The 24688-nt window shown below is 39.1% G+C and overlaps 1 protein-coding gene across 2 annotated transcripts in view; it reads right to left on the bottom strand.

Moving 5' to 3' along the window:
* FIG4 (FIG4 phosphoinositide 5-phosphatase) overlaps positions 1–24688 on the bottom strand; it is a 186602-nt gene that overhangs the window by 107340 nt on the left and 54574 nt on the right. For both annotated transcript variants that reach the window (XM_077162640.1, XM_077162641.1), the window contains 7 exons: positions 23634–23734; positions 22288–22450; positions 21748–21845; positions 6376–6509; positions 5040–5156; positions 3473–3518; positions 2630–2778 (listed from right to left, as the gene is read on the bottom strand). In XM_077162640.1, the coding sequence (XP_077018755.1) occupies positions 2630–2778; positions 3473–3518; positions 5040–5156; positions 6376–6509; positions 21748–21845; positions 22288–22450; positions 23634–23734 (808 nt within the window). The remainder of the gene's footprint in view (positions 1–2629; positions 2779–3472; positions 3519–5039; positions 5157–6375; positions 6510–21747; positions 21846–22287; positions 22451–23633; positions 23735–24688) is intronic.

Below are 24688 nucleotides of genomic sequence, written 5' to 3'. Positions count from 1 at the left end.
CTTATAGAAAGCATATAGATGATCATAGTTTTTTTTAAATCCATTCTGCCAATCTGTGTCTTTCGATTGGGAGTTTAATCCATTAATGTTCAATGTTCTTCCTGTAATGGCAGTGTTTTCTATAACTATTTTATCCTTTGGCTTTTACATTTCACATCTTACTTTCACCCCTCTTTTTACCTTTTTAGTTACCCTTACTGATTATCTTCATTTCTACACTCTCCTCTAATCTCTCTCTCCTATTTATTCTTACAGCCTGCAGAAATTCTTTTAATACTTCTTAAAGGGTTAGTCTCTTGTTGAGAAATTCTCTCAGTTTCTGTTTATCTGTGAATATTTTAAGGTCTCCATCATTGTTGAAGGACAGTTTTGCCAGATAAAGAATTCTTGGCTAGAAGTTTTTCTCTTTCAATACCTTAAATATCCCTATTTCAATACCTTAAATATTACGTACGGTCTTTCTGCCTTCATGATTACTGATGAGAAATCAGCACAAACTTATTGAGGATCTCTTGCATGTGACAAATCACTCTTCCCCTGCTGTTTTCAAGCCATCAGCGTAGGTTGTTCATGTGTTTCTAGGAATTTGTCTTTATCTTTGGCATGTGATATTCTAATTAGCATGTGTCTAATTATATGTGTCTTGGAGTAGGTCCATTAGGATTTTCTGTTCAGAGTATGTTGTGCTTCTTGGACACATATATTTATGTCAGAAGAACTGCAATATTTTCAGCCATTATTTCCTCAAATATTTTTGCCCCATTCCCCTTCTCTTCTTCTGGGACACAAATGACATGTATGTTTGTTCTCGCTATATGGTCATTCAATTACCTGAAACCCTGCTCAATATTTTCCATTCTTTTCCCTGTTATTCTGTCTGTGGAATTGTCCTATTTTCTAATTCACTAATTATTTCTTCTGCCTGTTCAAATCTGCTGTTGTATGCCTCTAGTGTACTCTTAATCTCTTCTATTGTGCCTTTCATTCCCGTAATTTCTATTATGTTTCTTTTCATATTTTCAAGTTTTTCTTTATGCTCACCCAGTGTTTTCTTAATATGCTTTATTTTGGTAGCCATCTTTTTCTCATTTCCTTGAATTTATTAAGGAGATTTGTTTGAACATCCTTCATTAGTTGCTCCAAACTGTCTCCTCTGAAGTTTTAATTTGTTCCTTTGACTAAGCCATACCTTCCTGTTCTTAGTATAGCTTGTAATTTTTTGCTCGTGTCTAGGCATCTTATCATGTTAATTAGTTTACTGTTTCTCTCTCTTGCCTAGGGTTTTATTGTTGATGAGCGTTGTGTTAGGGCTCTTCTTTGACACTTGGTTAGGCATTTTCTAGACCTTTAGAATTGCTCTTATTGAACTGATCAGATTTTTTCAACTCTTCTTTATATGATTCTTACCCTGGGTACATGGTACAATTTTTAAGGTTGCACTTTTGTAAAATTGTTTTACCTCCAAGAGAAAGTTTCCTTTCCTTTATTTCTTCTTTAGGAATCTTGATCTGTTCCTTTTGTTTTTGTTTAGCCTCTTTTTTTTTTTTTGGTTTGTTTATTTTTTCACTGTCCTTTCATTGCCTCTAGCTGCTTTTACTTGGAAGAATTCTGTAAGGAGGGCCACCCAGGAGAGGACTTTCCTATATCAGTATTTCCAGCCAACAGGGCCAGGAAACCATGAGGTGAGTACAGACAGAACAGTTTCAATGAACCCTGAATAGAGGATGCCAAAAAGCCTTTTTGATGGCTCCCTAAAGTATGACTTCCTTAGTCTGCCCAGCAGATGGTGCTCTTCAGCAAACGTCTCCCTGCAGCCCTAAGAGGGCTCTACTCTGACCTTTGACCACCTTCGCCCCTGTTAGAGGTGAGGATGAAACAAAGGACTTGGTGGTGGTCCTCAAAGTCAAGACCCAGTGATCTCAATTTGCTGATCTAAAGCTGTGATCAGTACTCAGCTGGGGTCTGCCTCCACCACCCCCTCCCCCTCCATCGCTATTCTTGGAGAAGAGGGCTTCCCTGTCTCACTCAGTCCCCAGTAGCAAGCCAGGAGCCAAACCACAGTAGCTAGCCTTGAGAGGGTGGGGTGGGCACCAACAGTCACTGCTGAGTGTATTATTCACAGTTTTTTAAACAGTTTCTCATCCTTCTCATCCCAGTTGTCTCTGGATGCTATATAGGGTTCCCCTGGCCTCTGGAGACCCAGAACAGTTATTTCAGTTTCTGTCTGTCCTCTAGCTGTTTTTGGAGGAGTGAGTACTAATGCTCCCTACTCCAACATCTTCCCCAGAAGTTCTCCTATAAGTCTTACATTTTTAATTGAAAATAAACGAAAACACATTATTACTTTAATTAAACAGAGTCGAGATTTGCTTTAAAAAAAACTAGGTTTTCTAAGCCCTTTGGATTTAAGTACAGAGTATTTAATAATAATTTTTAAAAAAGCAAGAAGATACATAAAAATCACAGCATAATAGAAACATATATTAAAGTATTAGTTTGAATAATAGCTCTTATCAAGATAATTTTTTGAGAAGCTAAAACAACAGAAACATCCATTCATAAAAGTCATTATTAGCCAGGTTTGCTTTCTGTCATTTCTAACAATCATAAGGCAGAAAATAAGCCTTACCTAACAGCATCTGTATCAAACTGTAGATTAGGCTTGTCAATTAATCCCAAGGAATACAGCTGGTAAGCCAAAGCACATTTTCCCACCATAAACTGTGCCGTGTTGGTGCGGTCTAAACAGTCCACACAGTTAGTTCGAAGAACGCCAGTCTAAAGATAATACCACAAGAGCATCAATTGCTAGTCAGTAACCAAAACTCCTTCCTGACTACTTTTCATTTCTTTAAGAAGTACAAAGAGGGCTGTTGGTGAGGGTTTATTTCCAGACAAATATTATTTATTTTTTAACGTATGCTAAAGGTAAAAAAATGAACATTTCTTAAATTAAAAAAGGTCATATTTGCTACTCATTTAACATTTCAAAACAGTGTCACTAAACCTTCTGATCTATATTTGAAACATCTTCTTTGGTATAAGACGGTAGAATAACATAAGGAGGTAACATTTTACACATGTCCCAATTAGTCAAAGATGTGCCTTTTCCCTGATATATCTCTTTTCTCTGATATACCAGTGGTTGGGGCACTATCACTCTTCAAGTATAATTAGTATTCAGAGTGTATATATCTGGCTTGTTTCCAAAGTCACTAAAATTTATTCTTTTCACATTTCTGATTGAGTTCCTATTTCTAATATTAAAATTTATTATGTAGAAAAATCCATGGGAAAAATTATTTCAGCTATGCACCTTTTCCTAAGAGTTAAATTCTAGTAGTGAGGCATTTAAAATGCATTCCCAAATGATTAATTTTGCACTAACATGTATCTCTCTTCATCGCTGCTTTCAGAAAACATATACCATAGACACAGATTCTAGTGATTATTAATATATTAACATCTGTACCTGTACACGACCGGTGGGAATTACACATCCTCCTAGTTCATTCCACCTGTGTTTAAAAATAGATAGTTTACACAACTAGAGTACATTACAAATCCTGTGTATTTCAGGGTAGAGCAAAAATTATAAGTAAATTATCAGAATCAAATTTATGTGCTAGAAGCAGATGGAATAAGCATGCTTCACTGTCTTGTTTTGTCTTATGATACCTAAACGTCACATTTTAAATTTAATTAAATATGATTATATAATTTTCTACACAAAAAAGAAAAAAATAATTTTAAAAAAATTTTAATCGTTTAAAGTATATGCTAACTCTTACTGTGTTAAGGATCACATAACGAAAGTAATATAGCTGTCTGTGCTTCAAGAAATCAGCCAATTCTGCTGACTTTCACTCTTATGACTTTCATAAGACTTTGTATGTAAATAAACATACAAACAACTGAGAAGGAATGCCATCAATACTCTTCTCAAAGAGCCTTAGGATAGAGAATTTCAACTTGTCCCAGTGCTCCATTCTCTAGCACTTTGTGCCCATGTCCATCAAAACTATTTTTAATTTAATCCTATTTCTTGTTTGTTTTACATATATACATGTATATACATACACAGAATAACTGCAGACTGTCTTCCTAATGAGATCTTCCTAGCCTTCTCCCTCAACACTAGGATTTCCCACCTCCTCTAGGTTTTCTTCACGGGTCAGAGTTGTATTTCTTTGATTTTTGCAGACTTTCTTCTAGAAAATATTCATTTTCCCCATGTGCCAATGAATGCATGGGGATGTGTTCTGAAAGCTATAAAATGCTATATAAGTTATTTATTTATTTTTGCATGGACAGGCACCAGGATACGAACCCAGGTCTCCAGCACGGCAGGCAAGAACTCTGCCTGCTGAGCCACCGTGGCCCACCCTATATAAGTTATTTTAATTATTTTTTAAGTGCCTTAAAAATCAAACTATAAAAAATGCAAACTGTAACAAAAGGATTACCTGTGAAGACCATACACACACACACACACACAAACACAAATAGTAATATTTTGTTTTGTTTTTTACCATTGAAGTTTACTATGTTAAATGAAAAGCTGGAAATATGTATAATGGTTTCCTAAAAGATAAATAAAACATGGATCATTGACCTGAGAAAGTTCACAACATAGTAATGAAGAAAGATTTGTGAACGAAACTGTATTACAATAATAAATATTATTTTTACCAAAAATGTTAATATTTAGTCTATAAGGAAAAAATTTTCTGATTCCATTTCATATTGGAAAAAGAGTTCACTGCCAAAAATTTTACCTTACAGAAATATTTTATGTGATATTTATTCCATGAAGCAAGAGATAAAGATCCTATGACTTTCATATCAAAGCACATAATCACGAAAGGAATTCCCATCCTTATAGAAAATGTTCATTACACAATCACAGGACAAGCGTATCTCCTTCCTCTAAGGATTACATTTGTTCATCTTCCAAGTAGTACAAACTATTCATATTTAGAATATTTTTATTCTTAAGAGCAAAATTCTTGATTTAAGTTTTTAAACATCATACATACTTTTCATCTGGCCGCAAAATGCTACAGTAAGAATCAGGGCGGTTTACAAAGAAACCTGTTTTCTTCACGACGCTTTCCGCAATCACGTTCAGTCGATCAAGAACATTGCATAGCTTGCTGAGAGGAGAGGGAAGAATAAGAAAAGTAAGAAGGTCCCAAGTTTTTTAATGCATATTTATCTTAGATCTTAGGCAAAGAAAGTCTATGGCTATGATAATTAGGGATTTAATTTTACAATAATTTGGCTGGTACTTAATAGGAACACACTTTTTAGAATATAACGTGTCATCAGTAACTAGCAACATACGCTGCAAAAGAAACATGAAAGTCCTTTAACTTAATATCAAATATTGGGGATTGTTCATCTTGGTACATTATATCCCTGCAAGAGCTTTTTTCCAAAGCCTTTCACTGCTCAAAAGAGTAGGTCAGCTAACAATATACATACATATAAAGACTGTGAAAAGAGCTCACTGTATTGAAAAAATGGAAAATAAATTAATATAAATGATGCCAACCCAAAATCAAGTTTATTCTCTAGAAAAGTGTGTGTGCATGCATACATGTTTATTTAATTATGTAAAATGATGATTTGGGAAAAAGTATGAGTTAAGTGTAAAATATTATAGTAAAGTTTTTAAATGAGAACTTAAACCGAATAAAATGACAACTAATAAATGAATAAAAAGACAATGCAAGGTTAATGGAAAAGCTCCTCAGAACAGATAAGTTTTGAATCAGATCTTGAAAGGTAAGAGAGACCTGGGAAAGCAACTCAAGGAGTGTGGAAATAGGCTCAGGGATGAGAACTTGGTCGCTATACTTTGTGGCAGAGCACGAAGACCAGGGTTTCCAGAATGGATCAGCCGGGGGATACAGAATATGTTATTATAGTCTGGAGCAGTCCAGGTGACGAGGCTTCAACATTACTCTAAGGAATCTGGGTTTACTGAACCTAGCTGGGAGCTTCTGTAGGTTCATCCACAAATGAATGAGATAATCTGAAAGTGGTGTCTGAGAAAATGATTTAACAGTGAGAAAATGAAATAGAAAAAAAAGTGAAACTAATGCCTTTAAGGAGCAATAGCCGAGTAGAGCGGTTCTGAAATGACCAGCTGTGTCAAAGAGAATCTGCAAATGATATAAGTGAGAGGCCAAAAAGTTTGATCAAGTCATTTAAGCACTCAAACTACATGCCAGCAGCCAAACAACCCCTCAGCAACTTCATGAAGGAACTTAAAAATTACATTTACTACACAATAGAGCTCAGCTTCCTGCTATGCTTCATTACAGGAAGAGGCAAATATCATGAGCAGATAGAAGAAAATGAATTCACCTTTTGGTGTACTTGGCCATATCCCAAGGAATATACACAATAGTGTGCTCAGGAGGCAAGAACTGATTGAGGTAGGTCACAGCAGCGACAAGCTCTTCACTCAGAATTCTTTCATGCTTTCTTTTTTCTCGTTCCTTTATCAAAAAAATTAAACACTTTCAGTGCTCTAATTACCTTGAATCAAAAGAACAGACTATTAACATTTTTATTTTTCAACTAAGGTAAGACAAAGAGCCTAAGTCTTAAATGTACTGAAATGAAATCTACCTACTAAAATTAAAGTAATATAAACACAAATACACGACACTGAATAACATACCACATTGAACTCAAGTAAACAATGAGCTTTAAAGACTTATGGAAACCGGCAGCAGCCCCAAGAAGCCCAGGTCACCACAGGAACTGCCCGGCTCTGACAGAGGAGACTTCCTCAAAGGTCAAAAGAAGGGAAACTGCAACTCCAGCCAGCTGAGGGCAGGCAGAAATTCACGGGTCTGGATGATAACTCAAAATGGCCTGCTGGAGAGAGCGCTTTCACAGCCTTCATGGGCTTTTTAATCTGAGGATCTCAAAAGCCCTGCTAGGTAGCCAAGGCTCTTTCCCTTGAACACTTGTGCTCAATGAACTCAATTTGAGAGGTGTTCATGAGACTAAATCTTACCTTCCACCTCCTTGTCTGCTGCACCTCTAAGGTAGCAGGGAGAAGGACCAAGGCTTTGTAGGACAAGCTCTGCTGTCTGACTCTAGGGTGGTTCTGTCAGCTTACTACCTTGGGCAAGGTTTTCAACCTCCACAGGCCTGCTGTCTCATCTAACAATCGAGTTACAATGGTATCTTCCACACAGCACTGATGTGATATTTAAGTGAGAAAAAGCCTGATAAATTCTTATCAGGACATCTGAAACAAGGTAAGGGCCCCATAAAAATGAATTATTTTGATTGCTCTCTTGATCAAGATGCTGCTTAGAAACAAACAAAGAAGTACAATTCAGCAATAGTGACACTGGCACAGTTAAGGCATTATTGCTGGCATCAAAATAAGTCTACTGTTTTCAATCATGTTGATTACATTTCAATCGTCATGAATTTAATTAGACAACCACGTGGAAACAAAAAAAAAGGATATTTATTTTACTCAGCTGAATAAATCAAATGAAGGAATTAGATAAAACTTGATTAAGAACAATGTTACAGAAGTTATACAAAACACTTTCCCAGATCATAATGGAATGAAATCAATAACAGGCAGAGGGCCAGAAAATTCTAAATATATGGAGGCTAAACAATGCATTTTTAAACAATCAGTGGGTCAAGGAAGAAATTAGAAGAGAAATCAGTAAAACTCTCGAGGCAAATGAAAATGAAAACACAACATATCAAAATTTATGGGATGCAGTAAAGGCAGTGCTGAGAGGGAAATGCATTGCCTTTAACAAAAAAGAAAAAAAAGATGCATGCAACATGGTGAATGAACTTGAGGGACATTTGGTGAGGCAAAATATGCTAGAAACAAAAAAGCAATTATTGTCTAGTCTCCTTTAACAAATGCTTATAGGAAAACAGGCGCCTAGACTGTAAGCTTTTATAATAGTCACATTTAGTCTGGAGTGGAGAAATAATTATTATTTCTGGATTTTGAGAGGCTGTTTCATATTTGTAAAACCTGTTATTTAGAGATAAAAAGAAAGCCAATCAGGTTGGGACTGAGGTAATTCAGAACACAGAAATAGGACAGACACTGTCTATATTTAGAACATCATCTACTCTTTGAGACCAAGAGAAGAGGTTTATTTTGTCTGGAACTCAAATTATCTGTAACATACTCTAATTCAATTTGCCTGGAAAGCTCATTTAAACAATCAAAACACAGGGAACCCAGAATAAGAATGAGGGCCTTTAATCCTGATAGCTTAACATAATGCCGGGATACATCCTAGAATACAGCAAGCAGAAAATCAAAAAATACTGGCAAAGACTCTTGAGGGTTGGGAGAAAATATATGGAACTATTAAATTTTACCACCGAGGAAACCCCTGATACTGTGTCAAACATTAGGGATATCCAAATCAATAGGCCAAGCCCTTGATCTTGAGGCTTGTTCTTGTGAAGCTTATATGTAGCAGAGAAGCTTAGCCCACCTATAGGTATGCTTAAGAGTTACTTCTGGAGGACCTCTTCTGTTGCTCAGAGGTGGCCTCACTCTTTCTAAGCCCAACTCTGCAAGTGAAATCATTGTCCTCCCTGCTATGTGGGACATGACATCCAGCAGTGAAAGTCTCCCTGGCAGCGTGGGAAATGAGTCCCAGGGATAAGACTAGCACTGGTACTGTGGGATCAACAATGCCATCCTAACCAAAAGGGGGAAAGGAAATGTAACAAATATGGTTACATTACATCAGTGGCTGAGAGACCTCAAATAGAGTCGAGAGGCTACTCTGGAGGTCACTCTTATGCAAGCTTCAATCGGACATTGCTACCTATCATAACCTGCCATTCCAGCCAATCCTATTATGCCCTATTCAAGATTCCAAGTAATTATGGTAGTCAACTAAACTGACCATACAAGTTACATTAGATGATATACTGCCCAAAATATAAATTTTGCACCAAATAAACGTCTCTCCCTTTTGTCTCACACAAAAGTTGAAGTTTTAAAATATGAACGATGTGGTCGTTTACCCTGTTTTCTGATTTACCTTAGTCCTATCCAAATCAGAGTTATTCATATCTCTAGTAGAAGTTGATCCCTTTTTCAACTTGTTAAACAGTCACTGAATAGGGTAATGCTAATTTTCATAGCTTCAGTGCTCTTATTCTGAGTCTCAGGTTCATAAATACCCAAAGTTTCAGGGAACAACCAGGTTATACACAAATAGCTCAGGATCTCAGAATTATGTTCCTATTAAATACCGACAAATGATTGTAAAATTAAATCCCTAATTAACATGGCCATAGACTTTCTTTGCTTTAGATTTAAGATAAATACGCATTAAAAAATTTAGGTCCTTCTCACTTTTCTTATTCTTGAATAAGGCATGAGATCTTGTTGGTTTATCCAAGTTAGTGTGATGCCCTGATATATCCCAGAGTAATCTGGGCTTTGGGGGACTGGGGAGAAAGGAGGAAATATTAAATTTCCCCATCTGGGGAATTGCTAATATTCTCGCAAGCAGTGGGGTCAACCAATTCAATAGGCTGAGCCGTCGATCCTAGGGTTCATCACTAAGAAACTTATCCCTGCAAAGGAGAAGCTAAGCATATATACAATTATGCTTAAGAATCACCCCCAGAGAACCTCTTTTGATGCTCAGATGTGGCCTTTCTAAGCCAACTCAGCAAGAGAACTCACTACCCTACCCCTTACATGGGACATGACTCTCAGGGGTGTAAATCTCCCTGGCAAACATGGGACAAGACTTCTGGGATGAGCTGGGACCCAGCATCACGGGAATGAGAAAGCCTTCTTGATCAAAAGGGTGGAAGAGAGAAAAGAAACAAAATAAAGTTTCAGTGGCTGAGAGATTTTCAACAGAGTCGAGAGGTTATCCTGGAGGTTATACTTATACATTATATATTCCTTTTTAGTTTATGGTGTACTGAAGCAGCTAAAGAGAAGTACCTGAAACTGTTGAACTGTATTCCAGTAACACTGATTCTTTACGATGATCATATAACTATATAGCTTTTACAATGTGACTGTGTGATTGTGAAAACCTTGTGTCTGATGTTCCTTTTATCCAGGGTATGGACAGATGAGCAATAAATATAGTTAAGAAATAAATAAATAACAGGGGGATAAAGGGTTAAAAAATTGGGTTGATTGAAATACTAGTGGTCAATGAGAGGGAGGGCTAAGGGGTATGGGATTTATGAGTTTTTTCTTTTTTCTTTTTATTTCTTTTTCTGGAGTGGTACAAATGTTCTAAAATTGATCATGGTGATGAATATACAACTATGTGATGCTATTGTAAGCCACTGAATGTACACTATGGATGGATTGTACGTGTGTGAAGATTTCTCAATAAAAATATTAAAGAATTAAAAAAAAGAACAGCATAACATCAGTTTAGGCTGAAGATATATTTAACTTATTTTTTTTAGCTTATTTTTATAACTGAGAATTATAGTGGGTCAAAGGCCCCTTTAACTACCAAATGAAAACTTCACATAAACAAGTGATTTTGCATTTAGGGTTCAGAGACCCTTCAAAGATCATCCCTGGCCCCCCAGATTAAAAACCTCTGAAAAACATTGCTGGATCCCAGGTTGACTTCCTATTGATGCCAAGTAGCAGCATTAAAGGTGTATGAATTGCTGCAAAATGTCTGTGAACCAGCACCTCAAACTTCTACAACTGGGGGAAGGTTCACCACACAGGGTGAAAGAGAAAAGAAACTAAGAAAACTATTTCACTTTAGTAACTTCGTATGGTGGTAGAATAAAGAGATAACTTCCCTCCGTAGCCTTTCATACACAAACACATTCTTCGACTCTTAAATTGCAGTTTAATAAGGTTGTCTTTTAGAAACAGTAGATCTAAATAAAAAGTCTTTCTTATCCTATGTAGAACACCCAATGACAAAAACAGAAACAAATTTTCTGTAACACTAAATAGCAATTAATCTCTTCTTTATTCTCTAGTTAGTGCCAGGATTTCTATTACAATGGAACAATAAACAAGCACAATTTTAAAAATCCAATGACCGGCCTTTAAATAAATATTCAAAAATAAATGTATATATGAGAAATATGGGGGGAAAACACTACAGTCGCATGTATCGGGTATCATTTTTTGAGCCTGCACAGATTCATAGAGAATTAAGTCAAGCATCCTAGACCTGAATCTCCATTTAACCATAGCTTTTCATGGTTATGTAAATCATAAAGAAGATCCACTCATTCAGTTCTAAATTTACACTCTAGTGATGTCTTGTAATTGAGTGACTTAACAGTTATTTCCATACTAACAATTTTCTATACATTTACTCAAAAAGTGTTCATGAGTGGGTTTTTTTTTTTTTTTTATGCTGTATGGTAGAAGGAAGAAAGACATTTCTTCCTTTCTCTTCCACTCCAGGTCAGTCACCACTCCCACAGTCACAACTTTGAAGCAAGTCACTGTCACGAGTAATTGCTCTGCCTTCAAAATTTCTAATCCAGACCTCCTTTATTTCTGGATTGCTTGTTTTAAATATTCTAGCCCATGAAGACCTCCTCCAACTGACATCTACACTTTTTCCATCAACCCTCACCTTTCTCCACTTCCCCTTTTTGTCCTGCTCAGATTCCATGATCCACTTTAATTACACTATTGCCAACATCTGAAACTCCCTGGATACTGTCTTTTTTATCAGACTTGTCTGGAAAAACTGAATGAATCAAATAATACACAAGTCCTGCTGAAAAAGGCAGACAAGAACGGAATGGTTCTACTAAGAAACGATAACTGCCAACCTGAAATTGGCATTTATGGTACTACCTGCATGTCTTGGCAACCCTCCCACACTACAGGAAGACTAGGGAGTCTTCTGCATGACCCTCAAACCTCTACCCTTGGCAGACACCTTTCCTCTTACTTTAAAGAGAAAATAAAGCCATCAGACTACACACACACACACACACACACACACACACACACACACATGCTCCCACACGCAGAAATCTGTACCATTATTCTTTTCTATCCACCCTAATAATTCTTTCAGTCTTGTTTCAGATTTCATCTTTTCCTAAGCTTTCTTAAGTATATGATGCCATTCATCATCCCTTCTCACTTGTGTCTTATACCTCTCCCTTGCCCATGGATCCTTCCCACAGCTTTTTTAAACACATCAAGAGAATCTCCTAAAATTTTTTGCTGATAAAAAACTAACTCTTCATCTTTTACCAAGTATTCCCTCTGGGGGAGGAAGGAAAAAAGCATTATTTATACTCACTGCCAACACTTGTTTATTTTTATCCCACTCCTGATCCATCTTTATCAGTGCCCTTCATGTTGCTAACACCAATGGACTTTTTTCCCATTTTTAACTTACATGACCCCTCAGCAGCTTGATGCAGTTGACCACTTCCAGCATCTTGAAACAGCCTTTCTCTTAGTTTTCACAAACAGCATTCTTCTGTTTTTTTTCTTTCTTTCTACTTTCATGCACATTTCTTCTTTCTTTCCTTTACAGATTCAGTCCACTCAAACTGGACATAAGAAATGGGGTTCTCAATTACAGGTCCTTTCCTCTCTTTCTTCTGTACTATCCTCATGGCTACCCCTTTCATGCCCATGCCTTCAAACATCCCCTGTACATAGATGAGTCACAAAAATCACATTTAGTCTGAGCTCCAGACTCATACATCAGCCACCTGCTTTGTTTTAGCTAGGGTTCTCCACAGAAACATAATCAGCAGAAAACATCTGTAAATATAAAATTCATAAAGTGTCTCACATAACCGAGAGAATGTAGAGTACAAAATCCATAAGGCAACTGTGAAGCTGACACTCCAATAAAGAGTCTGGACAAACTCCACAGGAGAAGCTCCCCAGCCGAAGCAGGAAGAAAGTTCATCTCTTCTGAATCCTCCTTAAAAGCTTTCCAGTGATTAGATTAAGCATCACTCATTGCAGAAGACACTCCCCTTGGCTGATTACAAATGCAATCAGCTGTGGATGCAGCCAAAGGGATTATGATTTAATTCTATGAACCATCCTCATTGCAACAGTCAGGCTAGCATTTGTCAAACCAGACAAATGGGCACCACCAACTGGTCAAGTTGACAGATGAACCTGACCATGACCCTTGTCAACTTACTAGCTATACACATCATCTTAAACCATACTTAATCTCTAAATAGAAAACAATAACAGGCACGTTTTTTCCTCCCTAACAATACTCAACTGTCCTGCATACAAGAAATGCATTAAATCTCCCCAGAATAGGGTGAAAGTCCTTGGGTAATATTCATTCTTGAACTAAACTTAATATCTTACAACTTAAATATTATAACATGAACAAAACAGCATAACAGTCCTCATTTCTGAAATTGATCACATGGTCATAGTTCCTATTTATCACTATCTTCTTCCACTACCCATTCCATCCTCCCTTTACCCTCAGGAAGCATGTCAGCTGGCCATGGTTCACTGTCTGGTGGGGTGACCCAAACCTTCATTCCTGAAGTATCAGAGCCATTGGTAGTCCTGCCTGGATTGGGTTGTTGCAGTTTTCCATTGATTTTAATCACAGGGCTTGGTAGTACTAAAAGACGCCCTAGGAGATCTTCTATATTCCAAGAAAACTCTCCTTTACATCCATTGTGTAGTTGCAGTCCTATTTTCCTCTGATAGTCAGGGTCAATCACCCCAGACAATAATGTGTTCCCCTTCTTGGCTTGTTGATCCAGGGGCATGAGTAGCCCAATGTGACCAGGTGGCAGCCTTAGATTCCAGTTCAATGGAATCGTTGTTTCTCCTGGTGGAAGCACTCTCCCTTCTGGAACTGAAACTTGCAGACCAGCAGAGCTCAAGGTCGCAGGGACAGAAAGCAAAAATTTTCCTAGTGCATCGCTAGGGGTAATAGTGAGTGGTGCCATTCCCATTTTCACCCCTTGGTTCCTGGACCCATGGATACTGGCTATGGGAGAAACAGAACCATATGGTGGATGCTGATTCAGAGCATACACAGCTTCCTGGAGAACGTTACCCCAGCCCTGCAAGGTATTGCCACTTAGCTGACACTGTAACTGACTTTTCAAAAGGTCATTCCACTGTTCTATCAATCCAGCTGCTTCTGGATGATGGGGAACATGGTAAGACCAGAGAATTCCATGAGCATGTGCCCATTCCCACACTTCATTTGCTGTGAAGTGTGTTCCCTGATCAGAAGCAATGCTATGTGGAATACCATGACGATGGATAAGGCATTCTGTAAGCCCACGGATGGTAGTTTTGGCAGAAGCATTGCATACAGGGAAATTTGTCTGTTCCAGTTAGAACAAATTGCTACCCCTTCCATGAAGGGAGTGGTTCAGTGTAATCAACCTGCCACCATGTAGCTGACTAGTCACCTCGGGGAATGGTGTCATATCAGAGGCTGATTGTGGGTCTCTGCTGTTGGCAGATTGGGCACTCAGCAGTGGCTGTAGCCAGGTTAGCCTTGGTAAGCGGAAGTCCATGTTGCTAAGTCCATGCATAACCTCCATCCCTACCACCATAACCACTTTGTTCATAAGCCCATTGGGCAATGAGAGGAGTTGCTGGGGAAAGAGACTGACTGGTATCCACAGAACGGGTCATCTTATCCACTTGATTATTAAAACCTTACTCTGCTGAAGTCACCCTCTGGTGCGCATTCACATGGGACACAACCATCTTCATGTTTTTAGCCCACTTGGAAAGGTCTATCCACATACCTCTTCCCCAGACCTCTTTTCACCAATTTTCCAATTATGTTCTTTCCAAGACCCTGACCATCCAGGCAAACCATTAGCACACCCATGAGTCAGTATACAAACACACCTCTGGCTAGTTCTCCTTCCAAGCAAAATGAACAATGAGGTGCACTGCTTGAAGTTCTGCCCACTGGGACAGGGACACCTCAGAAAGGGGTTGGAGTGCTGCAGCTGCCCACTTTTGGGTATTACCTGCATATTGTGCCGAACCATCTGTAAATCAGGCTCGAATTTTCTCTTCTTCAGTCTGTTCACTGTAAGGAACTCCCCAAAAGGCCATAGCTCTGGTCTGGGAAAGAGAAGGTAATGTGGCAGGAGTGGAGACTGTGGGCATTTGGGTCACCTCCTCATGTAACTTACTTGTGCCTTCAGGACCTGCTCTGGCCTTATCTCATATATACCATTTCCACATGGGCTACGCATGCCCAACTTTATGGCTTGGTGGGTCAGACAACACCTAGCTCATGACAAGCAACTCAGGTCTCATGATAACTTGGTGGCCCATGGTTAAGTGTTCAGTCTCTGCTAAGGCCCATTAGCAGGCCAAAAGATGTTTTGCAAAAGGAGAGTAGTTATCTGCAGCAGATGGTAAGGATTTGCTCCAAAACCTTAAGGGTTTGTGTTGTGATTCTCCTATAGGGGCCTGCCAAAGGCTCCAGACAGCATCTCTATATGCCACTGACACTTTCAGCACCACTGGATCTGCTGGATCATATGGTCCAAATGGCAAAACAGCTTGTATAGGAGCCTGGACCTGTTGCAAGGCTTCCTCTTGTTCAGGTCCTCACTCAAAATTAACAGCTTTTCTGGTCACTCAGTAAATGGGCTGGAGTAACACACCCAAATGAGGAATATGTCGTTGCCAAAATCCAAAGAGACCAACTAGGCATTGTGCCTCTTTTTCGGTCATAGGAAGAGCCAGATGCTGCAACTTATCCTTTACCTTAGAAGGGATATCTCGACATGCCCCACACCACTGAACACCTAGAAATTTTACTGAGGTGGAAGGCCCCTGTCATTTTGTTGGATTTATCTCTCATCCTCTGACATGCAAATGCCTTACCAATAAGTCTAGAGTAGTTGGTACATCTTGCTCACTAGGTCCAATCAACATGATATCATCAATATAATGGACCAATGTGATGTCTTGTGGGAGGGAGAAATGATCAAGGTCCTTACAGACAAGATTATGACAAAAGCCTGGAGAGTTTATATACCCCTGAGGTAAGATAGTGAAAGTATATTGCTGACTTTGCCACAAGAAAGCAAACTGTTTCTGGTGGTCCTTACTAATAGCTATTGAGAAAACAGCATTTGCCAGATCAGTAGTTGCATACCAGGTACCAGGGGATGTATTGATTTGTTCAAGCAATGATACCACATCTGGAACAGCAGCTACAATTGGCGTCACCACCTGGTTGAGCTTACAATAATCCACTGTCATTCTCCAAGACCCATCTGTTTTCTGCACAGGCCAAATAGGAGAGTTGAATGGGGATGTGGTGGGAATCATCACCCCTGCATCCTTCAAGTCCTTAAGAGTGGCAATAATCTCTGCAATCCCTCCAGGAATCTGGTATTGCTTCAGATTTACCATTCTGCTAGGTAGGGGCAGTTCTAGTGGCTTCCACTTGGCCTTTCCCAACATAATAGCCCTCACTACAGAATGGGTCCGGGGGCCCACAGGACTCACTGTGAGACGGACCTGAGCTAAAACTCCATTGATCACCTGACCTCCATAAGTTCCCACTCTGACTGGTGGACCAGAGTGATGTTTTGGATCCCCTGGAATTAATGTCACTTCTGAGCCACTGTCTAATAATCCCCGAAGTATATGATCATTTCCTATTCCCCAATGCACAGCTACCCTGGTAAAAGGCCACGGGTCTCCTTGGGGAAGGCTTGGAGGAAGATTACCAGTATAGACTTGTGGCAGTGTAACAGGGTTCTCCCCCAAAGGGACTTGTCCTCTCCCTCATTCAAGGGGCTCTGGGTCTGCAAACTGTCTCAAGTCTGGAAATTAATTAAGGGGCCATGATTCTCTGTTTTTGTAATTCAAGTTAGACTTCTGTTCACTTGACCTAGATCTCTTTTGTTTATACAGCTCAAATAAGAATTTAGTAGACTGCCCATTCATTGTACTTCTAGATACCCCATGATCTACTAGCCAACAACACAATTCTCAGCTAGTCAGATTATTTTGACTCATGTTTTGAGTCTGCTGTCTATTATGATAGCCACATCCACCTTATCTTTGGTGATTAAGTGCTGCCACGTGGCTTCTGCCAACTTGGGATCCAGTCATCCCCATTGTGTTTAAGGATTACAGCTCAGTGAAAGCAGTTCTCACAGTAATATCTGACCTACAGAGAAGTGCACCTACAGAGCTCTTCAGGGATGACGGTGCTAGTCTCACAAATTTATTTTTCATAGTTCTGGTAAAAGGTGCATCCTCTGGACATTCTTAGGGTGTAAGAGCAGGCTTTGCAAGATAAATCCAACATTCCAATCTCTCTAAGCCTCTGAATCCTCTCATCTACATTTTACCAGGGCAGTTCTGGCATTTCAACCTCAGGTAATGTGAGCCACCCTTTGATGCATGTTTCAGTCAACCATCCAAACAAACTGTTAATGCCTTTTCTAACTCCTCAAACTATATAACACTGAATACAGAATCTCTGCTTAGTGGGCCCATATCAATAAATTCAGCCTGATCCAGCTTTACATTCCTCCTACCGTTATCCCACACCCTTAAAATCCATTGCCACACATATTTCCCTGATTTCTGTCTATATAGATTGGAAAATTCACACAGTTTTTTTGGAGTGTAGCATACCTCCTCATGGGTGATATTTCGTGCCTCACCTTTTGGGGCCTGTTGGGACTTTAGTCTAGTTATAGGTCTGGAAGAAATGAGGGTGGTGTGGGTGGGTCATGAAGAGAATTAGAAGTATCTTCCAAGTCACTTGCTTCAGGGTATTCATTTGCAGTTTCATCTGGTGAAACATAGTTAATCAGTCTAGGGCTAATCCCTTCAGGTGGAGGTTGGGTGGCCAACTCCTCAGGGTGGGGCAGGTATGTCCAACGCTCCAGGTGGGGCAGCTGTGTCCTCAGGGCAGACTACTACAGGGTTATCTAGAGAAGACTCAGCATGACCTAGAGTTTCAGCCTCTCCACCACATCATTATCAATCCATATGTCGCCATCCCATTTTTCACAGTCCCATTCCTTTCCAATCAATGCCCTCACTTTAATGGCAGACACCATGCAAGATTGAGATTTCAGTTTATGTTGTAAAGTTGCTACTTGAAGATTCTGAGTCTGATTTTTGGAAATCTCAAGTCTATGGCTATAAGAAATAAAATTTTCCTTCAGGACATTCATAAAAATGTTTACATCTGTCAGATGGTGTGTAAGCTTCTCATTTGAAGCCTTAAGCCCAGCCCTTTCACTCATTAATGTATACAGTGTATCTAACAACAACCGCCCAACATCTCCATACTTTCTATTTTCATAAAACTTCATAAAAGGTGTCAAAAACATTATCCCCCAGGGCCCAGCTTCATACAAGCAAGGCATTAGAAAAATTCGATAGTGATATTTTGACTATCTCTTTTACCAACTCATCCCATGGTTTGGCAGTATCATTCTGATTATGGGAATCAGAGTCCTTAGTGCTTTTGAGTCCAGTCAAGAGTAGAAAACCAAGTGTAAAAACCCATTTTAAAGTTTCTGTTTCTTAAGAACCACTCCAGATACCAAGCTGTATTAGCTAGGGTTCCCTAGAGAAACAATCAGCAGGAAATATTCGTAAACATAAAACTTATAAAAGTATCTCACATAACCATGGGAACATAAAGCCCAAAATCCATAGGGCAGGCTGTGAAGCCAACGATTCCAATGGAGGGTCTGGGCATACTCCACAGGAGAGGAGCGCCAGCTGAAGCAGGAAGAGAGCCTGTTTCTTCTGAATCCTCTCTAAAAGGCTTCCAGTGATTAGATTAAGCATCACTCATTGCAGAAGACACTCCCCTTGGCTGATTACAAATACAATCAGCTGTGGATGCATCCGATGGGATTATGATTTTATTCTATGAAACATCCTCATTGCAACAGTCAGGCCAACGCTTGGACAAACACACAGATGGGCACCACCACCTAGCCAAGTTGACAGATGAACCTGACCATGACATGCTTGTTAACCCTTATTAGAGAACTCAGATATACCTTGAACCGCTGAAGGTCCAAACATATTCATCCTCTTCCCCAACAAACCAAGTCCACTCTCAGTATTCTTATTTCAATGAATGGCATCACTATCCATCCTCCTGCATAGGCTGGAGACCTAGGTGTGCAGGAAAGGGTTCACTCAGGAGGCCTGGGTTGCTCAACCCTGCACATTCCCAAGAAAGCCCATTTTCAGAACTGACACTTGACTGGTTTCTGGTAACTAAGCACAGAGTTCTTGGAATGTTCTATCTGATAAGAATGTTCTGGTAAACCTGAGTCCTTGGGCCATGCTGTACGTTTGAACAGATAGTTTGACAGTATGATTCACAGTGAACACCTGTTTTTTCTCTGGGGGTCTGGAGTCTAAAAGATAAGGTTAGTCATACTAGTGCTCCATATCCTGCACACCAAGTTTCAGGTGCACTTCCCTGAATGGCAACAGGTGGCACACATTATCGCATGCCAATGCTGGGAGAATCAGGCATGTCTCATGCAACTCTACCAGGAAAGGACACCTGGAAGTTTGTGCTTGGTTACTTCTGGACTTTGCCCCATGCACCTTCTCCCTTTATTGATTTTAATACTGTAATAAACAGTAACCATGAATATAACAACTTCTGAGTCCTATGAGTCCTTTTAGAGAATCATCAAGTCTGAAAGCGGTCTTGGGCACCTCTGGCACACTAGGAACCAAGTTTGGCACTTCCCTCTCTCATCTCAAATCCAGCCCAGCACCAAATCTACTGAATACACCCACTTCTCTCCATCTCTATCACACTAGCTTAGTTGAAGCCATAATTACCTCATTTCTGGATAATTATACAAAGCTGTCTGGGCTTCCAGCATTGACTAGACCTGTTAAAATCCTGGTCTCTATTTTGAGGTCAGAATAATCTTTTCAAAGCATAAATCTAATCACAATCCTCTCAATCACATACAACTCTTTAGTAGCTTTCCATTACATTCAGGATAAAGATCAGACTCATTAACACATCCTACAAGGCTCTGCATGATCTGGCCATAACTACCCCTTCAGCTTCATCTCAATACAGGCTCTTTTACCCTCACCTACTGGGCTGCAACCACACAGGCCTTCCTTCTGGACCCCAAACCTCCCACAACTCATTTACCTCGCGGCTTTACATATGCTGTTCCCTCTGCGTTGAATAGTCTCCCTTTCACCTTGAGCTAGTTAATACCTCTTCCTTCAGGTTACAGTCGCCTCACCATTTCCTCAGGAAAGATTTCTCTCCCATTATAAGTTCCCATAACACATTTTAGCCTATATGTGGCTGTTGCATGTTACTTTATCACCTCTCCATTAGACTGTTAACTCCACAAAGACAGGAATGGTTTCCATTATTACCCTGGCATACAGAAAACTCTCAAAATTACCTGTTAAATGACTGACTGAAAGGACGAAGGAAGGTCCTGGTCTTTGTTTAACTGAGTTACATTTATTTATTAACCAACCTCTCAGAATAACATCAGATGCTACTGAGTCGTTGGCTACCACCACAACCATACATTAAACAATAAAACAAAACAAATCCTTCACTTTTCATATTCTCCAGGTATTCTTAGCTGCTGAGATTCTTTAAATTCACTTGGTTGCAACAGATGCAGATTAAATGTACTCTCTCATCTCTCTGGACCCTGCTAGGCCTTTGTATATTAGTCAGGGTTCTCTAGAGAAACAGAATCAACAGGAGGTATCTGTAAATCTGAGATTTATAAAGATGTCTCATGCAACTGTGGGAATGGAAGAGTCCAAATTCCATAGGGCAGGCTGTGAAGTTGGCAGTTCTAATAAAGGGTCTCGACAGACTCCACAGGAGAGGCTCGCTGGCAGAAGAAGCAGTGAAAAAGTCTCCCTTCTTCCCTAAAAGTCTTCAACTGATAGGATTATCTCATTGGTGGGAAGCATGCCTTAGTTGATTGCAGATGTAACAGCCACAGACACAATCAGTTGACTGATGATTTAATACATCCGTCTTCTGGTTTATCAACCAGCCACAAAATATCCTTGCAGCAACAGTTAGGCCAGTGCTTGCCTGACCAGACAACTGGGCACCATTACTTGGCCAAGTTGACATCAGAACCTAACCATCATAACTTCTGACCTTGGTACTTCCCCATTCACACAAGAATAGTGGACCAATCAGTGTACCTTGACAAGGAAGCAGAGAACTATGAGGTCAATGCTACCATCTTGTCTGGGCTTCTCACATGCTTCCCTGATCTTGGGCCACAACTGCACTCTGATTTCTGAATCTATACTTTAGATTTTATTACTGGATATTAATTTGGCAAAAGGAGATCTTATGGATCACCGAGGGACCAAGCTGTATCAAGGCAGGCTTTGGCAGTTTGATCCCTGCTTCCTTCTCTGAGTTGTCCTAAAAACTTTACCCAGACATAGTTCACAGAAGGAAATCAAAAGCCTAACACACTGCATCACTCTCTTCCTTTGGAAACAAACCACTAATCCTCCCAGGTACCCACGGAAGATGCCACATGGAACCCAAGGCCTAAGGACAGAAGCTCAGACATCTCAGCCACAGTAAGCCATTGCAGTGTGACAATCTGTAAGTATCTCCTCTGGAAGAGGTAAAATACAGCTAGTTATGCCCTTAATGCTGATAAGAAGGTTGCCAAGTGTGTTTGAATTTCATAACCAAAGAGGTAAGAGCATCATACCTTCACTAAGTTCAAGATGATGATAGGGGAGCCAAACCTCTGAAGCATCTGGTCAAAGTGAAGGGCAGCCACATGTGCAAATGGATCTGCCTGATCCACTGAGGAGGGAAAAAAGATGAATGAGTATAGAATGAAAAATAAAGTATTAGAATGAAAAATAAAGGCTGGGAATAAAAGAAGTATAGGGCTTTTCCCTTGTTGTTCAAAGAAATACAAATATACTGATCTTCAGGTGGTTTCATTTCCCAAATTTTTCTCAAGGGGCACATCAGACACTCATTCATTCATCATCTATTTATTGAATTTGAATTATGCTTACATTTCTAAAGTGAGATGCAAATCATTTACTTACGGCCAAAAGCAAAGGAAAAATATAAAAGGTTTGCATAAAAATTATAGAAGTTTGTCTTCTAAATGATCTATCTTCCAATATGAAAATCTTATTGAAACCTAAGCACTTACGAGATTTCTGTGACTAGAGTTAACTACCTCTAAACATCAGCAAAGAAGGATTAAAATTAAGAAGATTGTTCTACACACATGTGATAGGTGGTTTAGGCATCATGGTTGAAATGTCCTGGGACCAATACAAGGGAACTGATCCTCTAACTTGTACATAAGAAGAGTAACTTCCAGCAGTAAAAGACATCACAGAAGCATCGCATAGTATTTGCTCAGTCTCCACTTCATTTGCAACATCACCCTAGGAAGAAATGTACAGTTAAAGGTGTTATTTTACGTTTTTACAATTTTTTAATGGAAAAATTCTAGTATTCAATGAAGTCATAATTCCTATTCTTAGAGTGTCTTAAAAGAGGCAGTGCTGATCAATAGTCAACATGCACATAAGTGAAGCAAAACCAGTGAAATGCAAAAAAGGAAGGCAATTAAAATTAGCAGGAATCAAATGAAACCAGCTAATAACACCAGTAGAGAGCAGCCTGAGTGATACAAATGGTGGGGGGTGAGAGAAAAGAAAATCAAGTACATGAAATTATAAAAGAGGTTAGAAAGACCAGCAGTATACCAACATTCAATTCTGAAGATAAAGGAGAAATGAATGTACAAAAGAAGTGAAATTACTTGTAATGGCTGATGGACGGGGGAAAAAAGAGTTTTGAGATAGCTTTACTTATACAGTAAATAAGGATGTGGGAAAGAATAATTTCAAAGGCATTAATATGTTTATCTTCTGAATATTCAAAATAATACAGCTGCAACATTCATATGTTTTCTTAAAGCTCCAGTTATGACCATTTTCACCGGTGATATAATTTTAAAACAATATTGCTATTTTAAGCCAGGATCAAAACTCACTGCCTCATTCAATCTGTCTTCTCAATCATACATCTGCTCAAGACTCAAGTTATCGTAAATAGAGTGGGAACACTCAAAGGAGATTTATGATTGATGTCAGGGCAGATGACTTTCTGTTGTTATTTTTTAGTGCCGAGCAAACTAAAGAAGGGGAAAGAAGGTAAAGGGCTTCCCATTACTTAGTCTACTTAGTCTTCTTATTAAAGATGTACTTCTAATACTGAGCATTACCCTCCACTTATTCCTTGGGTGGAATTGCTTGCTTTTGCCATCTGTACATTGAGTATGTGTTATTATTTTTTCATATGTTACAGAAAAGGGCCATCCTCAAAAATGTTAGACATTTCATAACTTCCTAAGGTATTACATAACTCTCAAAGGAAGCTGAGTTTTCAAAATATCTATTTGTTATATTTCTCACAAGTTTCAGATATTCTAGAGAATTATTCTCTTGATAATATCCCAAACTAAGAAATCCCACCTTTTTATACTGCCACCTTGCTTCACCTATGTCAACAAAGGTTAAATAAAAGGTTAAAATAAACAGCAGCACATCTTTTGTATCTTACCTCACAGTTTGCACCTCTCTTTAGAAAACGGGTCCCAGCAAATTTACTGGATCTTCTAGCTATTAGAGTAACATACACTGGTCGTCCATAGATCAACAGCTCTTAGAAATCAAGTTAAAGTTGTTTACCACAAGTGACTGCTACACCAGAGAAAGTGAATTGTTACACCTTAAATACACATTTAAACACATCTTTTCCAATAGGTGGAAAAACACTGAAAAGGGCCACTCACAAATGGGACATCACTGGGTCTAGCTGTTCTTCCAAACTGGCGGGTGTAAGAGAAGTGTTGAGGCCTGAGGAGTGGTGTCTATGAATTTCAGAGGAAATGGTAACCAGGTATCAGGCAACTGGCCAAGAAAGAACTAGTTTTTCCTTGTAGCCAAGGAAAAGATGTATGTGAAGAGGTTCAATTAATCCTTTCTTAGTCTTAGAAGGTCATAAACCTCTCAAAGAGGACATGTATCATTTAATAGGATGTTTGAATTGTGGAGTATATATAAAATAATACTGTGGGAACGGAGTGAGGGTAATTCTGTACAAGCAGTCCAAATTTATTACCTGCAAAAACTGAACACTGAGTGAATTACTGTGAATGCTTAAGCAATGTACAACTTACTAGCGATATTAGTTTACTTAACTTTATGAGCCTTGATTTCACCTTTTGTAATATGCAGAAAGCAATAATAAGGTAACTTTATTAGGTAACTGGGAGGACTATATGAGATAATATGTATGGAATTCCTAGGGCCTAGCCTGTATAAGTGCCCAGAATAAGCAGCAATTGCTACTACCATCATACAGACTTCCAGAATTCATTAAATGTTTGATAACTAGGAGAACAGATTCATCATCTATCTTAATAAACTCTAAAATTATAATCCATGATTATTGTGCATCATATATGCCAGGCCCCGAGCTAGTTCCTCTTTAAAACTACCTTTTAGGAACTGCCTTTTGAAACTGCAGCACATTCTTTTTGGTGTCCTTGGGGAGAGAAACCAGTAGGTAGACTTTACTTTTGGAAACAGACAAAAGTAATTCAGGGCCAAATC

The sequence above is a fragment of the Tamandua tetradactyla genome, chromosome 5 (assembly GCF_023851605.1).
Source record: "Tamandua tetradactyla isolate mTamTet1 chromosome 5, mTamTet1.pri, whole genome shotgun sequence".
Lineage (NCBI taxonomy): Eukaryota > Metazoa > Chordata > Mammalia > Pilosa > Myrmecophagidae > Tamandua > Tamandua tetradactyla.
Note: the sequence above shows the minus strand (reverse complement) of the source record. Positions and strands in the feature narration are given on the sequence as shown.